The following is a 25305-nucleotide window of genomic DNA, read 5'->3' as shown; positions in this document are numbered from 1 at the left end:
GGAAGGAATGAAGGAAGGAAAGAAGGAAGAAAGGGAGGAAGGAAGGAAGGAAGAAAGGGAGGAAGGAAGGAAGGAAGGAAGGAAGGAAGAAAGGGAGGAAGGAAAGAAGGACGAAAGGGAGGAAGGAAGGAAGGAAGAAAGGGAGGAAGGAAGGAAGGAAGGAAGGAAGGAAGAAAGGGAGGAAGGAAAGAAGGACGAAAGGGAGGAAGGTAGGAAGGAAGGAAGGGAGGAAGGAAAGAAGGACGAAAGGGAGGAAGGTAGGAAGGGAGGAAAGAAAGAAGGATGAAAGGGAGGATGGTAGGAAGGAAGGAAGGAAGGAAGGAAGGAAGAAAGAATGAAACAAACAAACAAAGAAACCTGTCATTTTAGGACATGGCCACTTTGGGTTTAAATCCAAATACAGATATATTTGAACCAATAAATAAATACAGCTACAGATAATAGAATTTATTTTAGTGTAAAAAAGTATCTCTAATATATAAGATTGGTCCAAAAACGTACCCCTTTCTACTCATGGAGTTATCTCATGTTTGTAATTTCATTTAGTTCCTTTCATTAAAATTTTTGAAAAATGATTAAATCCTAAGTAATACAGTTGAAATTACACACAATTATATTCATGATTAAATATTTAATATGGCATTTAACAAGAGAATCCAGTTTCATGCTCCTTATGCTCGGTGTGTATCTGAAGGCTGTACCTCAATGTCAGCTTGTCCCTCATTTACATTTTATGGTTACTAGTAAGCATTCCCATCAGTCACTCATTCGTCTGCTTACTCAAATCTCAGAGCATAGAGTAGAGACATTTCTGACATGTCGAGATGTCAGAAATGATTTAACATCTTGGCAGTTCTAAATGTGTTTGGCCCTCTAAAACTGGAGTCTGACATCCTTGATCTATCATATAGCATTATAGGACAACCCAAACTGAAGTTTGAGCTGAAAGTGTAGGAAAAGCATAATCCCTAAGCCGTTCACACCGTCCGCTCTTATAAATACACTGCTTATGTCAGTTCAGTTCACAGTCTTTCTGTCAGTCGCTGTCAGCAACTTCTTCCTATCAGTACATAGCGAGCTACCTCCAAATAATCCAAACACATTGCTGTCTTACTGGAAATCTAATTAGGTTAACATGTTTTATTTCTGAGCAAAAAGTGAATAACGCTGCCAGCAACATCCTTGTCACCTCACCGTCACTTCCCTGTCACATCCTTGTCAACTCACCTGCTTTGCATCTCTTTGTAATCAGCTCCATTGCCTGTCGAGGTGATTACATTGAGTGTCAAGGAGTCAAGGTGTTTCAGTGTGTTTATCCAGGTTTGAACTCACATCAGGAGATATCACCCAAAAGCTGATTATTTCCCAGTAATAGCAAATCCCAAACAGTGGCATAATGCAAAAATTCGAAGCAACCCAAAATACTAAAGCCAAACCCTTACCCAGATTTGCGCGAGAGAGTTAGAAAAGGTATGTGTGCATCTGAGAATGCATGTGTGTACTTTAGTGAAAGTGTGTGTTTGCAGTCCCCTTAGGGAGAATCTTATGAACAAGTGGAAAATGACAGGTTCCTCTCCAGTACTCACGAAGCCACATGTCACTGTGCGGTCATCCAGAAGATGCCCTAGCAGAGCGACTTGAGGTAGAGAGAGAGAGAGAGAGAGTTGGAGATGGGAGATGAAATGAGTCTGACCCAGTCTGTTCTTTGATCCCTGTCTGCCTGTAACCACAGATCAGTGCTTAAGAACTACACACACACACACACATAACTGACACACATCTCTCTCAGCTCTCCTTCATCCCTCCTTTGTATTGTTTACCCTCTCCTTTTTCACACATATTTTTTCCTTTTCTGTATACTTCTGTATTCATAAACTACTTTACAGGAGCTTATTTCTGGGCTGGAAAAATGTAAACAAAAGCCTAAGATAAAGACTAGCAAGGTAGTCTTTGATGAGGTGATGTGTTACAGCACAATGTGAAGCAGATTTACTGTCACCACCGGAATGGATTATTTTCCAATAACAGCACATAAGTATTTTATTCCCATATCTCAGCAGTTTTCTAATGCTAAAAAAATCTTCATTTGTGAACGAACAAGTCATCATACTTTAACAGTTTATAGTTACATATAATGCTGTGTAATGTCTATGAAACAGGTTAGTTCTTGTAATCACATCATGTATAGCGGCTATAAATATCTCGGCTTGTCATGTTACAGAGAAACCAGAAAGCACAGAGACTTTACTGTGACAGAAAACTTACTGGCAGTGGAGACTCCTTCTGTAAGGAATTGCTTTCTGTAAATGTTAAATAAACTTTTAAAGAAAGCTTCACCATATTAAAAATGAGTAGTTTCCGTTGGTTAAATAACAACACATCTTTTTAAAATCCATTTACTATTAATCTTTTATTATGCAGATTATATGGAGTCCCTGTGAATGAGTTATTACTGTAGAAATGATAATTAATTAGGATTAGAAAACTTAGAACATGTATTTACATAAACCTGTGATTTGAAATCCAGACAGTCAGAGATGTGCCATTATAGAAAATTAATCAACACTTTCTGACCAACCAGATTCGAGCTTAGTCCAAAAAAGAGAAGCTTTTAAAAAATCATTAAAACTATTCATGTCATGTTATAGGATGCTCTGGAAGTACTGGCAGAGAACTATGAGTTCATTGAGAGTATAGGTCCTTGTCTGGGCTTCCGGAGAGCTGCGTCTGTGCTGAAGAGTCTTCCTGCACCACTACGCAACATTAATGACATTGAGGGACTTCCCTGCCTGGGACCAGAGACCAAGGCTGTTATACAGGTGGGGGATTACAAGTCTTTGTAGTTTTCCCTACATAAGTCATACATCTTCTCATAGGTGAACATGAAACAAATTGGAAAATCATCAAGCAGTTAAATAAACATGTATAATTTGGGTATTTATGGCACCTTAGATCTAGGATTCTCAAACGTTTTCATTCAGAGAAGTCTTTCAGTGATTAAAAAAAATCACTAACACCCATATGATTGCAGCGTAGAATAATCGTATGAAGATAATAATGACTCACATATTGCTGGAATCTTTTATTCCTGCTTTTCACCTATTCAAGTTTTCACCTATACTTGTATATCAATTATTATTACTTTTCATTAATATTATCAACACATTTCCTAATTTGTTTAAAATGGCAGTATTCATTTAACTTTTGTAGCATATTAAGCATTAGATTAGAAGAGAAAACCTACACACTTGAGGGACTGGTAAAATTTGAAACCCATTCAATTCAAGTGACTAATCAACTGTGCTTATTACTTTAAAGGTTTAATAACAAATAATAACTTTGACAACAGTAATTGTTAGTACTGTGATTCTACCATTATCTTGTCATTAAAATAATAATAAAATCACAGACTCTTAGCTGAACATCACAGTCCCCTGGGGGTCTCCGTGCCCCACTTTGAGAACCACTGCTTTGGAGAATGATAATGACTCTGCCTTACCATTATTATTAAGACACATTAATGCTGTGAACAACATACTAATCATGAAATAAAAGAGGCAGAAAATACTTCATTATTACTCATTTCGATATATAGGGTTTATAGATTTATAGACCAGTGTTGTTTTTTGTTGATGTTGTTTTTAAAATAAAATAAAATCAGATTAAGATTAAAAACTAGGTGCTATATAGTTGACTAGGTCAAATAAGTCAACTGTTTCACTACTAATCCACGTACATGGAAATCCCGATATGAAACGTGAGTGCTACAATTGTTTAATTCTATTTTTTCAGTTTATCTTGCCAATATAAACACTATTGGATCAATATGAATATTAATAACCTAACGAACATGTCATGGTATATCTTAAGCACTCTCTCCATTCCTGGCTATCTTTTTGTCTGTATTGATTCTCTCCTACTCTGGCTTAGGGCTTCCAACTGGAGCAAAAAAAAAAAAGATCAATTCACTGATCAGATCTGGGATCAGCAGACTAGCATTTTCTCAGCTCCTGACTCTGCAGAGCTGCTGAACCTCACAAACCCATTAATACTTTGTTTGGGAATTCACACAATTTCTTCAATAGCTAATAGCTGGAAACAGTTTAAACTTGTAGGGCACAAACCCAAATCAATCTGAGACAAGGTCAGAAAATCTATGTATGTTTGTATGTGTGCAGACGTTTACATACTACAGGAAGAGTGGGGTCCAACAGTCTGAGGCCATATTGAAAATCGGGATTTTTTACATTTGAAATTGGAAATAAACAAAAGGTTTTAGAATGTTCAGTATCTTGAATATTTAATAATAGTCCCTTTTTAAATGTAAGCAAATTTGTGATATTGACCATGCTAACTCCTTGGTACAAAAGGTTAGATTTTCCTCACGCCTAATCTCTTCTATTGAAGCACGTGTTCAGACGACACTCCAGATGATTTGATCTAAAATGGATCATAATCGAGTTCACATTGACATTAAAGCAAAAAGGAGACATACCAAATACTAAGAAACTCTGAAATTCATGTAAATGCTAAAAATAATTCTACTTTTCACTCAAATTGTTCTCAATAATATAATTTATAATTAAAATTGGTGTATTATATTAGAAAAGAGTGCAAAATAGAAGCATTTTCAATAGTGCTCTTTGAAATTTGGACCCACTGTGTATATGAAAAGTGTTTTGTATGCGTTCAGATGGAGCAATTCACATTTTGTCACTGGCTCTCCTTTTATAATGCATGAAAAAATATTACAGTGCACATAAAAAAAATTGTAGTCTTATGGGTGGTTAACTATAAGTTTATTTTTTTGTTTTATTTTGTAATTTCCTATTTTCTGTTACAGGATATCTTTGAATGTGGATCATCCTCAAAAGTTGAAGAAGTATTAACAGATGAGAGGTATCGAACTTTGAAGGTTAGTTGCTGAGAAGTAAAGGTAATATTTTCTTTGGAGAGAAAATAACTGACTTATTGATGTTTTGAAGGGGGCATGAGATTGAAGCAGTTGCTCATGCTATAAAGTTCAAAACAGAAATTGAAGTTGAAGATTTTCAACTTTTTATTGCTTAGCTAATAAGAAAGACAAGGATCGATTTTCATGGCACGTTTTGTTTTCTTGCCATGATTCAGTTAATCAGGAAACCTACTGCATGCTACAGTCATCTCTATAAATAATACATTTACTGAAATTGATCTGTATGTCAAATATCTTCAGGTGTGAGTGCATGAAACCTGACACTGAAGTTGTCCAGCCTCAGTGCTGGTGGATGTTAGCTAAGCAGCAACATTCTTATAATGTTGCAGCAATTCCATGCATTGCTTTGGACTGTGTGAATAGTTATATCTGTGTTTATAATAGATTTTCACCAGTGTGTTTGGAGTTGGACCCAAGACAGCAGAGAAGTGGTATCGCAGAGGCCTGCGTAGCCTGGAGCAGATCGTCTCTGACTCCAGCATTCACTTAAATAAGATGCAAATAGCAGGTAGCACATTTACAGTCATTATCACAAGTAACAAAAATCGTTACATAGTAAATGCTAGGATATCAGGTCTGGACAAATTTATGTTGAATTTATTTGTTTCCTAATTTATTGGATTGGTGTCTTATTTAATTTTGTCATTTTGGAATTCTATGTTTTCATAGATACATTTTGAATTAAAGGTACATTCATTTTTTCTATTTAAAAAACCTTGGAAGCAAGATGTTACATGCAACTGTAATAAGGTTTTGACATACTGGTGCTTTCTACTTATATTCACGTCATACTTTTAGAATCATTTTTACATTTTATTTTATGTAACAAATGGATACTAAGACTGCCAAGGGGCAAAGTGGTCAAAGCTGTCAGCCTATTTTTGAGGGATTAGAGGTTGAATGGTAAAAATGCCATAGCCAATGGGGTCAAGAGACAATAAATGGCCCTCCTTTCTGGGTGGAATTGGCCTGCCTCATGAGTCTCTGTGAAATCATGTACAGTCCACTTTGAAAGTATATGAATGACAAGGCCAATTCTTTTTTCTTTTTGATATACACTGAAGACAATTGAGTTTGAGATCAAAAGATGAATATGAGACGTTAGATCAGAATTTCAGCTGTCATTTCATGCTATTTGCATCTAGATGTGTTAAACAACTCAGAACATGGCACCTTTTGTTTGAACTCATCCTTTTTTCAAGTGCTCAAAAATATTGGAATATGCCACTGGTAGGTGTTTATTGTTGTCAAGGTGTGTCCTGTTAGATTGAGTGTTTAAACAATTAATTGCTTGTGGTTTGAGTCATGGATTTTACCTGTGAAGACTGCATTTGGTGTTAAAAAGGATAAACCAACATGAAGACGAGAGAGCTATCTATTGGACAAAAACAAACCATTTTGATGCTGAGAAAAGAGGGAAAATCAGTCAGAGTTATTGCACAAGCATTGGTCTAACAACCAGACAGGTCTGCCAAGGAAAACAACAGTAGTTGATGACAGAAACATCTGAGAGCTATGAAGAAAACAACATGCAGCGACATCACCAACAACTTTCACAAGGCAGGGGTGTTCACAGAAGTATCAAAAGTATAGAGGCCATACCATAAGATGCAAATCATTCATCAGCAGTGAGAATCGGAAAGCCAGATTGGAAAAAGATGAGCCACAAAAAATTTTAACCTATTCCAAAAGTGATGGAAAGGCCAAAGTGATGAAGAAAGGATCTGCTCATGAGCCAAAACATATGAGCTCATCGGCCAAGCACAGTGTAGGTAGTATCATGGCTTGGGCTTGCATGGCTGCTTCTGGAATGAGCTCACTAATCTTTATTGATGATGTAACTCATGATGGTAGCAGCAGAATCAATCCAGGAGTCTAAAGAAACATTTTGTTTGCCAATTTACAGAGAAATGCATCCAATCTAGTTGGGAGGAACGTCATCATGACAAGACAATGACCCAAAACACACTGCCAACACAACAAAGGACTTCATCAGGGGATAAAAGTGAAAGGTTTTAGACTGGCCAAGTCAATCACCAGATTTTAACCCAATTGAGCATACATTTCTCCTCCTGAAGAGGAGACTGAAAGAAAAAAACACCACAAAACACACAACAACAGAAAGAAGCTACAGTACAAACCTGGAAAAGCTGTATATGGAGTTAGTGCTACAAAATGATGCAGTGGCTTATGTGTCATGGCTTACTAGCTGCCTTGTGATTTGGAAAACAGCTAAATTTGGGTGAAAGATAGAAAGTAAGAGGTGTGCAGTAGATCGGTGTGAGCTTTATCAAGGCCCAAGTGAGGGGTCAGAGCACTGGCAAGCAAAGTAGTTACAGGCGTATTGAAAATGTAAGTAAAATAAACAGATATGTATCAAAGTCAGAGAAACTAGAACATTGAAAACAAGGCTCATCAATCAATAAAACTTCAGTGCGAGACATTGGCTGCATCCGAATATCCCTACTACCTTACTACACAGTAGGTGAAAAGCAGTACGCCAAAGGAGTAGTATGTCCAATTTCTCAGTATACATAAAACAGTAGGCGAGAAATACCCGGATGACCTACTGGTTCCGCCTAGATTCTGCAGTGTGGAACCTCTGGACACCATGCATATCCCATAATGCAACGGGACTGGCACGGAAGAACTGTCCGAATCCATGCCGCATAGTATGCATGGCTTGTATTCATGCTTACAACTTATACTGATCAGTACGTACTGTATCAACGGCCGAGCAGTAGGTATTGAATCGAATGCAGTAGGTATTCAATTTCGGACACAGCCATAGACATACCATGGAATGTGTAGACACACTAATCAAGTACTAACACCAAACAGGTGAATACAATAGGTAACAGACTAATGACATGACAGGACCAAAATCAAAATAAAGGCACATGGAGAATTAAGAACAAGTCTAAGTAATACTCACTGTGCTTCGACACACACTGAGAAAGGGAATTAGTGACAATAATCCATCCATCCATCTTCTATACTGCTTATCCTTCCTTCAGGGTCACAGGGAAACCTGGAGCCTATTCCAGGGATCATCGGGCACAAGGCAGGGTACACCCTGGACAGGGTGCCAGTCCATCGCAGGGCACAATCACATACACATTCACACACCCATTCATATACTATGGACACTTTGGACATGCCAATCAGCCTACCATGCATGTCTTTGGACTGAGGGAGGAAACTGGAGTACCCAGAGGAAACCCTCGCAGCACGGGGAGAACATCCAAACCCTGCACACACAGGGCCACCGTTTGAATCGAACCCCCGACCCTGGAGGTGTGAGGCGAACGTGCTAACCACTAAGTCACCGTGTGCCCCTTGTGACAATAATATTGATTTTATACAACTAAGGGAAGGTTCAGACACTTGTCTCAACTCACTGGTATGAATTCTTACATATGGTCTAATCAAAACATGCATTTATTACTTCACTTAGCTATGGGTGAGGCAATATTCTGCAGGTTTTGCACTGTTTATCTATTATTTGTTGCTTTAACAATTCTGAAATGATGCCAAATTACTCTAGCAAAAGTAACTCTTGAAACCATGTCAGATGAGTGATGAATGTCTCTATCAAAGTGCCATTCATCATTTGGCTGTCACTGTGTTAATACTGGTTCTGCCATGTCTCTCTGATTTTCTGCAGGCTGTTGTGTTTGTTCCCGCTTCGTTAAGTTGCCCAAAGCTGTACTGTGTGACTTAATTTAATTTCCTTTGCAGCAATCATCTGCAGCATTATATGATGTTTTCTTCTCTGAGACATTTCACTCTTTTCTTGGAGAGATGTGCACAATGCCCTGTATTAAGAAACTTCACTGACAGGACATTGGCTGGCTATAGACATGTTCCACACACAGACCTGGCACCACATGGGGTTCTCACAGATACAGATGGCTGTGGGTAGATGAGATAGAGAGAGAGGAGCAAAATGCCAAGGCTTTGCAGCTCTCCCGTAGAAACACAATGAGAACACTCTGTCATCAGTCATGCAGCTAAAAAAGCTGCCCAAAGGCCAGGCTCGCTTCCATTACAGTGCTTTTCAGAGGTGTGATCTGATTGTCTTATTGCAGTTATAAAAATGTTAAACTGCCTGACCTATTACAAACAGGTGGTAAGTTTCAACACTGCGTTCTAATTTGGATTTCTAATGGAGGGTTGTGTTGTTAATTGCTGATTGTTGTGAAAATCTGTTGTGAGGTGAAAGTTTAATGAGGCTCAGGTTTTTACTGCCACTACACAACTGATTTTTAATAGGCAGCTGGGGTATTTTTATTTTTTTTTACACACACAAACACCCACACAGACACACAGACACACATGCAGACACTCCTTTGTAACCTGCTGGCCTATAAACAAGCTTGTTCCTAAACAATTATGCAGATTGAGTTAAGGAACTTTCCGGGAAATATACGGCGTGCCTCAGGTGCGCTGCACAGCACAATATATTGGTTGTTTGCTTGAATAGATTAGAATATCTCCATCTCATTTATAGTCTGTGTGAGCGCACAGAATTTCTGATGGAAATGAAATTTACTCCAGTCAAATATGATGAGGCATCTGTAGTTAAAGTCATACTAGTACAACTTTATACCTACAGCATAATACACCGAACGTCAATAATTATTTAGGTAAATGTGCCATTCAATACATTTTGAGGGGCAAACGAGCAGAGTATAGTGTATAATATTAATAAAGAACTTTACACTGATGGAAAAAAAATATTTAGTGACTCTTCAACTCAGATGAATTCAAACATTTGTCTTGCATTAAAATAAATACATGGTATGGCAAAGCTGCTGCTCATTATGTGTAGAGTAGATTTAGGGCTACAGAGTGGGTATAAAGAGAGAGTGCATTAGAGGAGGCATAAGTGGGTACAGATGATAGCTGGGATTAACTGTTCTTGGCTGTAATAGAGGTTAACAGCACTGAGACATTTTCAGCCACAGAAAAAAAACTAAATAAAAGCACTTAACTACCAGCTGGAAGAAATGAAAATTACTGGGCCTCACCCATAAACTACAATAGACTCAACTTTTGTCTGTGCTGCTACCATATGCAGGCTAAAAAATGATTGTAGTGCTAATAGGAGTTACATAATTAAGATAATTGCTTTTGCTAAGTGCTTTAGATTTGGAATTAAGAAAATGTGAGGAGGAGTTAAACAGCTCAATTAGGGTTATATCAATCTCCAAAGGACATGAAGCAGCATGTAGACAATCAAGCGTGTACACTTCTTAAGTTCTGCTCATCACAATCATTTTCCACAGTTTAATTCTATTGATGTTCATGCTCTACATACAATATGTTGCACATGACACTCCCATGAGAGCTCTCTCTTTTTTTTTTTCCTGTTCAGTGCACAATACGGTTTTCATTAGACATTCATTGTAAAAGGGAAATGCACATAGGCTGCACCGCCTGCTATTTTTGGATGGCTGCTGATTTAATTGTAGAGTTAACAAGTACTATTGTTACTTAATTGCTTAATTATTATTATTTTTTGCTCCCAGGATTCCAGTATTATGAAGACATCTCAAAGCCAGTAAGCAAAGCTGAAGCTGAGGCAGTGGGTCATATTATAAAGGAGATCGCCGGCTGTTTCAGTCCGGATGTCACTATGACTCTGACTGGAGGTTTCCGCAGGTAAGTTAAACAACACGTCGACTTATTTGACATAATTTATATTAAGAGTTGCATTTTCAGTATTGGACTTTTACTATGTGCTGTTAAAAACATACTGGAAGAAAGAGCTCGGGACAAATAACGAACGCTTTAGTTCATTTTTAAACAAAATATTTCAACAAAGAAGAGAGGTGATATGAGAGGTGAGCATTTTGGGGTTGTGTGCACATAGTGAGGATTTAACTGAAATCATTCACATTGGTGTTCAGACCTCTCTGAACTACTCCACAGTTACACCTGAGTTGTGTTCATGGGGTGGAGTTTCTTAAGACAGTGATGTGTCTCAGTTATGTCTATCCTTGAAACTAAGTCCATTTTTCAGATGCAGTATCAGAGTAGTACTACGCACATTAGCACTGGCTGACATTCTAAACACATTCAGTGAAAATACATTTGTGTACAAATTGTGGAATGGCGTTCAAGGGCAATATTAAACACATAAATGCCACGATGGATTAATTAATCATTTGAATGTTATCATTTTAAAACTCAGAATAGCATAATGAAAGCAAGACAAATGTACATTGTCCACACACATTAGGATTTCATAACCTTAGTTTTGGATCTTGTTTTCACATTAAGTTATGCACATGATTTTGACAGCACACGAAATAACAAAAGATATGAATAATTCATGACTGATTCACATTAGTGTTTTCACTCCTGTCTAAGCTTCATGCTTTCTTCCACTGTTGGTACAAAATATTAGTTTTATTATTTCGAGTTCAGTGCACAAAACTTTGGATATGCTGCATCAAGTACTTTATAGGCTTGCAGCCAATTGATGTGGGTGGAATTCATTTCAGGAATTTGCAGTGATTACACGATTAATGCAATTTATCATTTCCTTACCAGGATCCTTTAGCTATCATGATCCTGACAGTCAACCTTAATATATTTGCAATATATTCAACTGCTATTGGATGGTTATTTAAATCTTCACAATCTCCCCATGCATATATTATTTATTAGTATGAATGATATTTTTTATTATCTCTTGTTACTCTACAATCATATCGCAATTGACAGGAAAGGAAATAAAAAAATCTGCTTTGTCAGTCTGTATTTTCTATCCCCTGATTTCTGGACTTGTGCATGCTTTTAAAAGCAGTAATCTTGACACAACTGAAAAACTCCTGAGAGCTTTACACAAGAAAAATCTGGCAACCCCAATAAGCCCAGTCTAAATGCAGAGAATTTTTTCAGCTGAAACATGGCATAACTTTTGAACTTAAATTGCTGGAATATGTTGCCATATGTGCATACAGCCCATAGTCTTTAAACCGGAAAGTAATGGACAAGGACTATTTTAAACACAGAACACAAATGAATGCAAACTTGAGGAATTCTGAATAGAGAATGCTGAATAGGTTAAACTCACTCACCCAGAAATCACACAATCAAGATGACTAGAAATACTGGGAACATATTAATGGAAGTTCAATGCTATGCAATGACTAGTGTGTAGTGTTTGTTGCTGTTTGATGACTGGTGTGTAGCGTTTGTTTATAAAAATTCCTTTATTATTCAGGAAACATGTTTAGGTGTTAATATTCAGGCAAGATGTAATGTTGGTCTGTTGAGGCGTACAAGGAATTGGAGTTTGTTATACATACTCCATTTGAACAGCTTTCAGCTCACACACAGTTGGATTAGATTAAATCTAGCTTTATTGGAGATCATTTGTCTTAGGTGGATTTCAGATAGCTTTCGCTTGATATAAAGTAAAGCTATATTTCTGTGAAGCGATTCAAGTTAAAGTAGTGAGAGAACAACTCAAGTATGAAATATTACAAAATCAAAACTAGAGAAAATAGTAGTTTAGGTAGGAGTTTTTTCTCATACATTCTGGAGAAAGGCTACCTTGATACACAGTTAACAGTTACTACCATGTTCTTTGTGTACGTATGCTTTTTAATATACCCATGAAAGCAAGACTGATCCGTTTTTTTTCTTCTTTTTCTCTGAATGACTGGTGATGGTTGTTTCACCTCAATTCCAGTGACTTTATATGAACCTTAAGTCCTGAAAAAAACCCCACGTCACCTAAGAGCAGGCTAACATTGCTAGGCTTGATAAGGTACTGTGGCGGATGCTAGTAGCTAGCAACTACTTAATTTTTTAAGGTGTATTTTATTTATTTATTTATTTTTAACCAGAGGCCAAAACATGGAATTTGCACCTGTTTTAGGGTTTTGTTCAGCACTGAATTTATTTGTGACATCAAACTAAGACAGTAGTGCTTAATGGCTGATATAAAAGCAGACACTCAGGGCTTTAAGAATTTGCAGTTGTTCATAAGTATTTCTTATAATTTTATTATGGTAGCTGATGCTATTCAGCTAGGATCAAATAACTTGCCAATTTGTAGGGAGGATTTTTAAATAATAAACTTAAACTGCAGTAAAGAGGAAAATTCAGTAGATCATGGATTTCAAGCACAAATGGTAATGGTGACAACATATCATCATGATACTGATGATTGTATTGATACAATATCAAATAATTTCTACTTTGTTACAGTAAACTGTTGTTAGGCTTTAATTAATTATTTTTGTTTTTAGCTCTGTTAACCTGCAATTACTTACATATGTCGGATATCTGTGCTGATCAGGCCTGATATTTGAAAACATCAGTAGATGGAGTGGGTAGCTTTAACAGAAAATTGAGGGGTGTATGAGGGGTACTGACACCCAACCTATATCTGGCCAGCCAGCATGAGTTTTTTCCCCCTTGTACTCTGGATGTAGCCTAGTGTGTTCCAGTCAACAGCTTAAATCTTATTGGATCCTGTCAAGGACAAAAAAAGTAGGAAATAAGTATAGGGCATAGCTCAACAAGAATGGCAGAGGCATTTGTGTGTACACTAATAAATTATAACCTCATTATAAACTGACTGAGTCCATTTTGGACATACACTCACTGAGCACTTTATTAGGAACACTATACTAATACTGGGTAGGGCCTCCCTTTGGTCTCAAAACAGCCTCAATTCTTCATGGCATGGATTTCACAAGATGTTGGAAACATATCTTTCAGATTCTGTGAATCTCCTGTTCTACCACATACCAAAGGTGTCCTTTTGGACTCAGATACAGTGACTGGGAAGGCCACTGAAGTACACTGAACTCATTGTCATGTTCATGAAACCAGTTTGAGATGACTTGTGCTTTGTGACCTGTTGCATTATCATGCTGGAAGTAGCCATTAGAAGATGGGTAAACTTTGGCCATGAAGGGATGCAGATGGTCAGCAACAATACTCAAATAGGCTGTGGCATTCAAGCAATGATTTATTTGTATTAACGGGCCCAAAGTGTGCCAAGAAAACATTCCCCACACCATTACACCACCTCCACCATCCTGAACTGTTTACATAAGGCAGGTTGGGTCGATGGATTCATTCTGTTAGTGTTAAATTCTGAGCCTAACATCTGTGTGCCTCAGCAGAGCTTGGGTTTCATCAAACCAGGCTACATTTTTGCAATCTTCAGCTGTTTTGGTAGCCTGTGACCACTACAGCATCAGCTTTCTGTTCTTGGCTGACAGAAGTGGAACCTGAAGTGATCTTCTGCTGTTGTAGCCCATCCACCCATCCAAAAGCATCTCAGAATGTTGTGCATTCTGAGATGCTTTTCTACCCACCATAATTGTACAGAGTGGTTATCTGAGTTACTGTCATTCTGTCACTTCGATCCAGTCTGGCCATTCTCCTCTGACCTCTCTCATCAACAAGGTGTTCCCATCCACAGAACTGCTGCTCACTGGATGCTTTTTCTTTATTGCACCATTCTGAGTAAACTCTTGAGACTGTTGTAAGTTAAAATCAGAGGACACCAACAGTTATAGAAATACTCAAACCAGCCCATCTGGCACCAACAATCATGCCATGGTCAAAATCCCTGATATCACATTTTTCTGCATTCTGAAGGTTGATGCTAACATTACCTGAAGCTCCTGGCCCGTATCTGCATGATATTATGCATTGCACTGCTGGCATATGATTAGCTGATTAGATAATTACATGAATGAGTAGGTGTACAGGTGTAATAAAGTACTCAGTATGTGTATACTGTAAGTGCTAAATTTGGTTTGAGTTTGCTACTGATGGAGCCTATCTAATTAGTTGGCAAAATTTGTTGCTCAGTTTGAGAGAGATAAATGGTAAAGGTGTCTACATACAAAAGTCCTTAGGCAGAGCATTTATGCCAATACATGTACATATCTTACTAAAATATACAAGAAAACAAGGAGACAGAGGTGCAAACAACAGCTGCAAGGTTTGGCAACTCTAAATTTGTTTTTCTCTTGCCATCTCCTAGAAACGGAAATAATGTCTTTCTGTGAGATTCTGTGAGGGCTAATGTGTGATCCCTAGTTGCTAGTGTGTGATCGTCAGTTGTTTAATATTTGTTCCCCAATTTCTCAGTTGATAAAATAATATTGAATTAGTAGGAAAGTGCGATATTCTGTTAGGATTGTAAAAGCCCTATAATATGTCCAAGACTTTAGTCTTTACCCACAACTTTTCAAACCATAGCCATCCAAACTTCTAAACTAATGTGCATTAATACTTGAGAGCAGAACCAGGATATAATAAGGGCCAGGTGGGGCTGAAGCCCTAGGGACTTCAGTTAGGGGCCCCTGGTTGGCTATCATTTGTGTCGGCTCTGCATGATTGACAAGTACCATAATTATAGCGTGAGAAAGGGGGGAATACAAACAAAGAACCAAGTATGTAGTATCTACATACTGACATTGATCTGCCTTCTGTGCTTAGCAAGATTTTTTAATCAGCAAAATATTTTTCCAAATGTGGATATAGCCCCTTAGGGGTTAATACGTCTGCCTCACACTTCCAGGGTTGGGGGTTCGAATCACGCTTTCGCCCTGTGCGCGTGGAGTTTGCATGTCCCCCCCGTACTTCGGAGTTTCCTTCCGGTTTCCTCCCCCTATCCATAGACATGCACTGAAGGCTGATTGGCATTTCCAAATTGTCCATAGTGTGCGAATAGCTGTATGAATGTTTGTGATTGTGCCCTGCGATGGGTTGGCACCTCATCCAGGGTGTCCCCTCCCTTGTGCCCTGAGTTCCAGACTTGTCCCCATAAACTCCAGACTCCCCGTGACCCTTTGTAGGATAAGCAGTATGGAAAATGAATGGATGGATGGATGGATACCTCAGATTGCCTGTTACCAATGCATCAAGAGAGTGTTTTTCCTTCAATAGAAAAAAATCTCTTGCAGTCTGCTATTGGACTGGAGAGACTGAGCCACCTGATACACATGCCCCTGGAATATATCATGGTTAGAGATATGAATTATCAAAGATTTCACATCTCGTAAGGCCAGGAAGAAGTGCATCTATTTGTAAGATGTTCTAAAGGACAAGTGTCAAATTCAAGGTCCCTAGTTTCATTGTCCATGCAAACTGTAAAAAAAAGAAATAAATATTGAAATGACCCCTAGCACACTACTAATGAACATTTTCACACTAAACCTGGGTTAAAATCAACACTTATCTGCTTCATCTAATGCAAGTCAACCCCTCGTCTAAAGACGATTTAGACCTGCGTCGAATGTGGGCAGTGGCCAGGAATTAATTTCAAGAAGGATGAGGAAATATATATATATATATATATATATATATATATATATATATATATATATATATATATATATATATAATCAGTGTATAATCTGTACAATTCAGATGAGAAGTGTAATGCACTCAATTTTGAGTGGAAGATGGCACAAATTTGTTGTTTTAATAATTCAGTGCATGAGCTATTGCCAACCAATTTTTCTCTAAAATAAAGTTAAATAAAACTTTGTTAGTAATAGCAGGACATGGCATCTTGTTTATATGATGGACAGGTAAATATGGAATGGTAACTTCCTAAACCTTTTATGAAAGTCACAGCACAGCTACAGTGTAAAACAATGTTATACAGTACATACAGCGGAATACTTTCTTTACCTTTTTTCCTATAAAGGTTGATTGTACTTTGAGAGCCTAGCTTATCGATGTTAAATGGTAGAACACATTAAAAATGTATAACTTTAGTTTCCATAAATGCTGATGTGGCCCTACTTTAAATGCACTTTTATAACCAATGCTTGTGATGCTGTAAATGTAAACATTGTAAACACTGTTGCTCTGAATTCATATTTGTGTTTAATAGACCTGCTTTCACAGTTTCGTGGTTACATATGCAGACGTGTAAGTGGCAGTGTTTCATAACTTTTGGTGAGATAGTTGGACAATGGCAGCAAATACAGCTTGCCATCACTGCAGCATCCCTAAATTCAAGCAAACATCCAAACTTGGTTGGTGTCCTGTAGCCTATATTTTTTTATAATATATATACCCATGTGTGTGCCTGAAATTTAGTGTTTTGAATAAGATCCCTTGAATAATCTGTCACTTATTAGACATCAATTCCTAACTAATAAATGTGTATAAATAGCAAATACAGCATTATAGAAAACCGTGCTTTAGTTAGCATTCTCATATTCTTCCCTTATATGATGTACAGTGTCACTTGCTTCTCTGTAACAACTACTTTTTAATAGAGTCAAATTAATGATAATTTAGTTAAAATGATTATAACACTAAAATTGTTCTCCCAATCCACTGTGTTAACTCAAGATGTACACTATATGGCCAAAAGTATGTGGACACTTGACCATCACACCCATATGTGCTTGTTGACCATCCTATTTAAAACTATGGGCATTAATATGGAGTTGGCTCTCTCTTTGCTGCTGTAACAGCCTCCACACTTCTGCAAAGGCTTTGCATAAAATTTTGAAATGTTACTGTGGGGATTTGTGCTTATTCAGGCACAAGAGCACTAGTGAGGTCAGGCAATGATGTCAGACAAGAAGATCTTGGTCATAGTAAGTCATTCTAATTTATTCCAATGTTGTTCTGTGGGGTTGAGGTCAGGGCTCTGTGCAGATCTCTCGAATTTCTCCACACCAAATTTATCAGACCATGTCTTTATGGACCTCGTTTTGTGTGGAGGGGCACTGTCATGTTGAAACAGGTTTGGGCCTCTTAGTTCTACTGAAGGGAAATCTAAATACTGCAGTGTACAGAACCATTATACAAAATTGTATGCTTCTAACAACAGACTGAGGAACGTCCACATATGGGTGTGATGGTCAGGTGTCCACATACCTTTGGTTTATATAGTGTATAAAGAGATGATGACTGCTCTGAATTGCAATAAGGTTTTACTGTGGAGATTCCAAAGTACTGTTAATCAGTAGTTTATGGTCAGAGTCATGGTGAATCTGGAGCCTATCCTGGGACCACTGGATGTGTGGTGGGATTACTGACCATTGCAGGGCTACATGGATGGGATACCAGTTGTAGGGAAACATGCACACACACACATTCATAGCTAGGGGTAATTTAGCATTTCCAGTTCACATATCGACATGTTTTCTGGAGGTGTGAGGAATGTCGGATAAAAAAAAAAAAGGTAATGGGATTTAATGATTGAATAATTATGGACATGAGCAAAATTAATCAAGTAGTGTGTAAATAGATATTGAGTTAGATTTCATTCAGTGTTTCTCAAGCAATTAAAAAGTAGGAGTAACACTTTATATTAATTTCCAGAAACAGTAGTTATTCACAAAAAGCAGGTAACACCTCCAATACAATATAAGAATATGTGAACTAATTAGAGATGGACCGATACTAAATTTCTCAGCCGATAAGAGTGATATCGGCCGATACCGTTAACCGATAGTTCTGCCTTTTATGCCTTCTTTTAAATTAATAATAATTAATTCCACAATTCTGAAAGAAATGCAAATAAAAACTTTATTTTCGCCATTTCAACAAGTTGTTTCACAGTAACTGGTCTCATAAACAGAAAACACATTACTCTAATTAACATTAACTCATGAACTAAATTGTGAAGATTAAAGTAAGATTTCTTAATTTATTGAATGTTATTAATTCATATTAACATTGACTGAATTCTAAAAAACAATAAATAAAAACATTTCTACTTCATCAGTGACATCAGACTGGTAATATATAATAAAAACTTTCTTTTTATATATTAACATTAACTGGATATGAAATACACTGCTAGACAAATATATTTTTCTGTGCAATATATACTTTTTGTCAACTCACCTTCATTTAAATCTTTCAACAGTGTACTGGCGCTTTAATTCAGCGGAAAATAAATAAATAAATAGACTCGACATGAAACTCACGCTTCACTGCTGCAGTGTCTGGTGTAAAATTTTAGCGGTGCAGAGATTACAAACTGCAGATTTGTCACCATTCCACAGAAGAGACATCTTCTTTACACACAGCATGAAATCAATGCGTTTTCCCGCCCTCTTTTGATTGACAGGATATAATCGGCCCTGATCATCTGATGTTTTTAAACTATTGGCCGATAGTGTGAACAATTGCCGTTATCGCCCGATACCGATTATTGGCTGATACATTGGTGCATCTCTAGAACTAATTGTCAGGTGGCAGAGACAGCAGCAGTTGCAGGTTAGAATGCTTTATTTAAAAACTGGCAAACAAATTCTAAATATTAAGCAAGATCATGATAAAAAATCTGAATAACACACATGATATAAAGCTTGATAACATCAGGTAAGAATACATTGCACATATACTTCACAGAGAACCGTGGGTTTGAGTGAATATATATATATATATATATATATATATATATATATATATATATATATATAATATATTACTAATCACACACACTATATATATGAATCAGAGAAGTAATTCTGACTACAGTTCCCAGCAGCCACTGCATCAGTGTCACATGACCACATGCACCTGATTCACGTTTCTGTTAATGAGCGCTCATGTATATAGCCACTGTTTCCAGTGCATTCCTTATCTTATGTTTGTCTTTCCTTGCTTTTGTCTCTGTTGCTGTGTTGTGTTCTTTAGTTTTTGTTTAATCTTTGCCACAGTGTTTTGCCTCTTACTCACACTGTTTTTGTATGCTTCTTTTGTTCGTACTTTAAAAATCTGCACTTGCATCCGTCTCTACTTCCCAATCGTGACAATATATTTTTATATTTGTATATATGAGTGTGTGTGTGTGTGTGTATATATATATATATATATATATATATATATATATAAATATAAAATGTGTGTGTATATATGTGTATATGTATGTGTATTTATATATGTATACGTGTTCATGATTGAGTCCAGGTGTGTGTCATTTAGTACAATAGCGACTGAGGACATGACAGAGTTTGTATATTATGGTGCCAAATACCTGCTGTATTTAGTACTTTGAACAACGACAATCTCAAAGCAGGATTCAAGACACTAAGGTACTAATGCAGATCACATTTAATATTTCCATTTTCACAAGGTTGCCCATGACCTTTAAGGAAAATCTTGAGAAAGTTCGAAAAGAAAGGTCAAAACCCAGACTTATGACACACTCTAATTTTGTTTGGGTTAATAAATGCTCTCCATGTCTCATTATTAATACAGGACCGCAATCATCACTCGCATATACAGTATGTGTCTTTTCAAAATGACTTTTCTCAATAAGTGACACTGAAATAACGCTCTCATAAGGAGGATCCTCTAGCACTGCTCGACTGGTCCTGCCATCTCTCAGCATATAAGGCAGGCATGCATTAAGGCTTTTTTCTGTTCTGGCACATAGGTAGTGGAATGAACTTCCCCTAGATGTCCGAACAGTTGAGTCACAGGCCATCTTCAAGCGACGACTAAAGAGAGTTTTTTAGACTGATAGTACTCTTAGTCCGTGACCTAGTGAACCAGTATGAGGACATATTTAATGAAACTTTAAAGCACTTCTGTAAGTCACTCTGGATAAGGGTGTCTGTCACATGCCATAAATGTAAATGAGACCATGTGCAGTGGGTGTTGCTAAAATGATTAAAAGTTAAACTAAACTATGATTGACATTTGAGTTGCCATTAATAGTATAATTTCTACTAAACATTCAAAAACACCTTTCATATTATTTTGAAAAGGCACATTAGCATTTGAAGGTATTTTTGAAACTCTGCACAATGCAACAGATTTAGGACACACAACATGTTTACACAATGTGTTTACAAAATTAAAAGCTGAAATACTGTATAATATATAATTTGCTCCATGCTTAGAAAGAAAGCATGTAGATTTGACATTTAAAGGTCATTCCCCAGGCATAATGCATTTTTTATTTAAAAATATTTTTGAAGTTCTTTATGAATTTAACTGAATGCACAGTTTGTAAATAAATAAATCAGCTGGCCGGCCCCAGTACCAGAGTGCAACAGTTTTATTTCCCTGCCGTTTTATTTTATTTAGAGCCTTTATTTTATTTATAGCTTATTTAGAAGCATAGTATCCTTTAAGGCATTATTCTCTTTTTAGACTCTCATCCCACTCATCACATATCCCTTATTTTTATATGAGCTGCCTGGCCTGTTAATGAGTATAAAAACTGCATCAAAAGCTGTTTTTAAACTATTCATAATTTTCTTTTGAATTTTGCATTGTTTTTGCTTGCTTGACTTCCTACAAGCATGAATGAGTATGCACATGTATCACCTCTGAGCTACCCCAGTCTGTCACCCTGCTAAATGAGCTGGTTGAGTTACTCTACTAGCTGGTGGGCAGAGATACCAAATTTCCTCCATGTAAAATGATGTTTCGTCATGAGCCTTAGGCTACTTTTTATTGTCCAAGTACAAAGGAGGATATGTTGAAGTTACAAGCCAGAACAAGAAATTGTCTAGCTTCCCCACACAGACTATTTGTCATGCTTTTGTCATGCTTTGCTGCTGTATGCTATTATGCTTTTTACTCCATTGTTGTTTTTTGCACAAATACCTTCTTTATTTTCTTCCACTGGTCTGTGTCTCTCATGGGGTCTGAGCTGTTTAATGTTCTGGTGGCTTAGCTTTAAAGAAGTTTAGCTTTAACTCCTGTACTATGTTGTAAATTATTCAGCAGCAGGCTGTCTTGTAGGACAGAATAACTTGCTTCTCTGTGGGAGAGACAAGCCTTCTGTTTATGCAGACACAGGTTCTCGAAGATCCTATAGTTACCTTCCCCTTGGCTCTAGTGTAAATGGGTCAGGGAATAGAGCCACTTGACTGGCTTTATTTTATCTGCTGTCTCAGCCCAGTGACTAACCACAGACTCCCAGGAGCTTCTCTGACACACCCCGATCATGTTGCACTTCAAGATATGTCAGGTCTTAATGCTCTCCATGCCAAGTGGGGAAAGTAACTGAATAGCCTAAGGTATAGGTATAAAAGGGTGTCCTATGAATATGGCAGTATTCCTGATGCTATAAACTGCAACTGCATCCTGAGGGACTGGTTTATGGTCTGTTTCTGTTGCCTTTGGCAATGGTTCAGATGTAGAGAAGTATAATGTCCAGAATTTAGTATCAGAACCTTACTAAATTCTTAATCTAGCATTTGTCAGGCCATCTGTTACTGGAAAAATAGGCAGTAAGAAATTACCTGAATCAAGGGATTTATTTGGGACAGCTACCATAGGGACCTAACAGGATGTGCCATACACACAGTGATGGGAAACTCCAGGAACACAGCATGAGCATGACACATAGACCCAGGTTGATAATAAAAGATGTCTGGGGAGATTTATTTACAGTACATAAAGTAAGTGCTGTAGTTGGGACCAAATATTTAGGGTAGTACATTGGGGAAGTGCATGACTCCATGATCTACAGAATAAGCCAGTCAAAGGGAAGCAGTGTTAGGATCTAACATGTCTATCTCTGTTGTCCCTGTAATGCTAAACTGAGCTGATCAAACTTCATATCACACAGACATGTTTCATTATTACCAGCTATACTAAGTTCTTCAATTCTTCTATGCTGTCTTTTTGTGCATTCTGGTGGCACTGGTGGTGTAGGGACAGCTATGAATGCTGCTGAGAGGTGTCTGACATTCCATTATCACAGTGTAAAGGTGAGATGCAGCATCTATTGATGACCCTGTATGACACTTCATCCTGCAGCTTTACTCGTCTACGGTCAATCACTGAACGTAGCAGCATTGCTTGTCTTATTGCTTGTTTAACATATGGAACTACTGAGCACAATGACATTTACATACACATGGAAAAGGTTTTTGTAGCAAAAATATACAGGTTCACGAGAATGTGACACTCGAACGAGTCCAGTAAGTGACTTTGAAACACAACACTAGGTAAGACTATTGATTTATGCTGCAATTAAACTCAAAGTTACAATCAAAATGATGTTCACTAGCTTAAGCAAACAAACAAAACAACAGGCCATTTGATCATTAGGATTTCCCAGGTTCATGTCAACATTTTGAGAGCACTTAAGCCTACTGATTAAAGGGTATATTGTGTTGCATCCAATTCTCCAAGCAATTCCACTATCCATCAATGGTCCATTTATCAGTCTTTTACTTTTTAAGCTATTATTACTGACAATTCAATGGCCCACTCTTTAGGACCACTCAATTACACTGTCCTCTCTTCAGGACCACTCAGTTACACTGTCCTCTCTTCAGGACCACTCAATTACTCTGTCCTCTCTTCAGGACCACTCAATTACACTGTCCTTCTCTTTAGACCACTCAGTTACACTGTCCTTCTCTTTAGGACCACTCATTTACACTGTCCTTCTCTTTAGGACAACTCAATTACACTGTCCTTCTCTTTAGAACCACTCAATTACACTGCCCCCTCTTTAGGACCACTCACTTACACTGTCCTCTCTTCAGGACCTCTCAATTATGCTGTCCTTCTCTTTAGGACCACTCAATTACACTGTCCTTCTCTTTAGAACCACTCAATTACACTGTCCTCTCTTCAGGACCACTCAATTACTCTGTCCTCTCTTCAGGACCAATCAATTACACTGTCCTTCTCTTTAGACCACTCAATTACACTGTCCTTCTCTTTAGGACAACTCAATTACTCTGTCCTCTCTTCAGGACCACTCAATTACTCTGTCCTCTCTTCAGGACCAATCAATTACACTGTCCTTCTCTTTAGGACCACTCAATTACACTGTCCTTCTCTTTAGGACAACTCAATTACTCTGTCCTCTCTTCAGGACCAATCAATTACACTGTCCTTCTCTTTAGACCACTCAATTACACTGTCCTTCTCTTTAGGACCACTCAATTACACTGTCCTCTCTTCAGGACCTCTCAATTATGCTGTCCTTCTCTTTAGGACCACTCAATTACACTGTCCTTCTCTTTAGAACCACTCAATTACACTGTCCTCTCTTCAGGACCACTCAATTACACTGTCCCCTCTTTAGGACCACCGAATTACGCTGTCCTCTCTTCAGGACCACTCAATTACGCTGTCCTTCTCTTTAGGACCACGCAATTACGCTGTCCTCCTCCTTAGGACCACTCAATTACACTGTCCTCTCTTCAGGACCACTCAATTACACTGTCCCCTCTTTAGAACCTTTCAATTACACTGTCCTTCTCTTTAGTACCACTCAATTACGCTGTCCTATCTTTAGAACCATTCAGTTATACTGCCCTCTCTTCAGGAACACTCAATTACACGGTCCTCTCTTCAGGGCCACTCAATTACATTGTCCTCTCTTTAGGACCATTCAATTATGCTGTCCGTCAACAGTCCATCTTTCAGTATTTTAAAGTTTTATGATTTAAACTAAAGTTATAGAGCTTTCACTTCAACTATACTACTAGACCACACATTATGACCACCCAATGACAATGTTCACTGTTTAGGACCTCCCAGTTTACACTGTCCACAGGCCATGAAATTCTGCCCTCCACTGTTAGGTACTACAACCTAACAGGATGTGCCATACACAGCGATGGGGAAACTCCAGGAACACAAGCATGAGCATGACATATAGACCCAGGTTGATAATAAAAGATGTCTGGGGAGATTTATTTTAGCCCAGATTTGTTTTAGCCCAGAAATCATGCAATTTCACTGCCCACTGCTTTGGACTACACAATTTAACTGACTACATTTTAGGACCTAGCTGTGAACATCCATCCATCCATCCATTTTCTATACCGCTTACAGACCATACAGGGTTGCGGGGAACCTGGAGCCTATCCCAGGGGCTGGGTACACTCTGGACGGGGTGCCAGTCCATCGCAGGGCACAAACACGTACACATTCACACACCCATTCATACACTATGGTCACTTTGGACATGCCAATCAGCCTACCATACATGTCTTTGTAGTGGGGGAGGAAACCGGAGTACACGGAGGAAACCCCCGTAGCATGGGGAGAACATGCAAACTCCACACACACAGGGCCATGGCAAGAACAGAACCCCCAACCCTGGAGGCGTGAGGCGAATGTGCTAACCCTTAAGCCACCGTGCGCTAGCTGTGGACAGTTTAAAGTATTTTTACTCTACTTTTAGGGCATTTTCAGACCCTTCGATCTGTGCTTTCTTCTGAAACTTGGACTTCAATTGTTACAGTATTGCATTTTCTCTTGGCTCTGTTTGCTTTCCCAAGGAAACATTTCAAAGCATACTAAAACATGTTTATGCAATTCACAGGTGAGTAATCTGTTCTCTCAATGGTCAGAGTACTCTCTCTTTTTCCCGA

At 37.9% G+C, this 25305-nt stretch overlaps 1 protein-coding gene across 2 annotated transcripts in view; it reads left to right on the top strand.

The window, feature by feature from the left end:
* dntt (deoxynucleotidyltransferase, terminal) overlaps positions 1 to 25305 on the top strand; it is a 152407-nt gene that overhangs the window by 33483 nt on the left and 93619 nt on the right. For both annotated transcript variants that reach the window (XR_008385610.1, XM_053621678.1), the window contains exons 4-7: positions 2649 to 2819; positions 4844 to 4915; positions 5360 to 5483; positions 10510 to 10642. Coding sequence is in view for 1 of the 2 variants with exons in the window: in XM_053621678.1 (XP_053477653.1) it covers positions 2649 to 2819; positions 4844 to 4915; positions 5360 to 5483; positions 10510 to 10642 (500 nt within the window). In the remaining variant the exon portion in view is untranslated. The remainder of the gene's footprint in view (positions 1 to 2648; positions 2820 to 4843; positions 4916 to 5359; positions 5484 to 10509; positions 10643 to 25305) is intronic.

Source organism: Ictalurus furcatus, chromosome 3, assembly GCF_023375685.1.
Source record: "Ictalurus furcatus strain D&B chromosome 3, Billie_1.0, whole genome shotgun sequence".
In the NCBI taxonomy this organism is placed as follows: Eukaryota; Metazoa; Chordata; class Actinopteri; order Siluriformes; family Ictaluridae; genus Ictalurus; species Ictalurus furcatus.
This window is presented reverse-complemented; position numbering and strand designations above follow the sequence as displayed.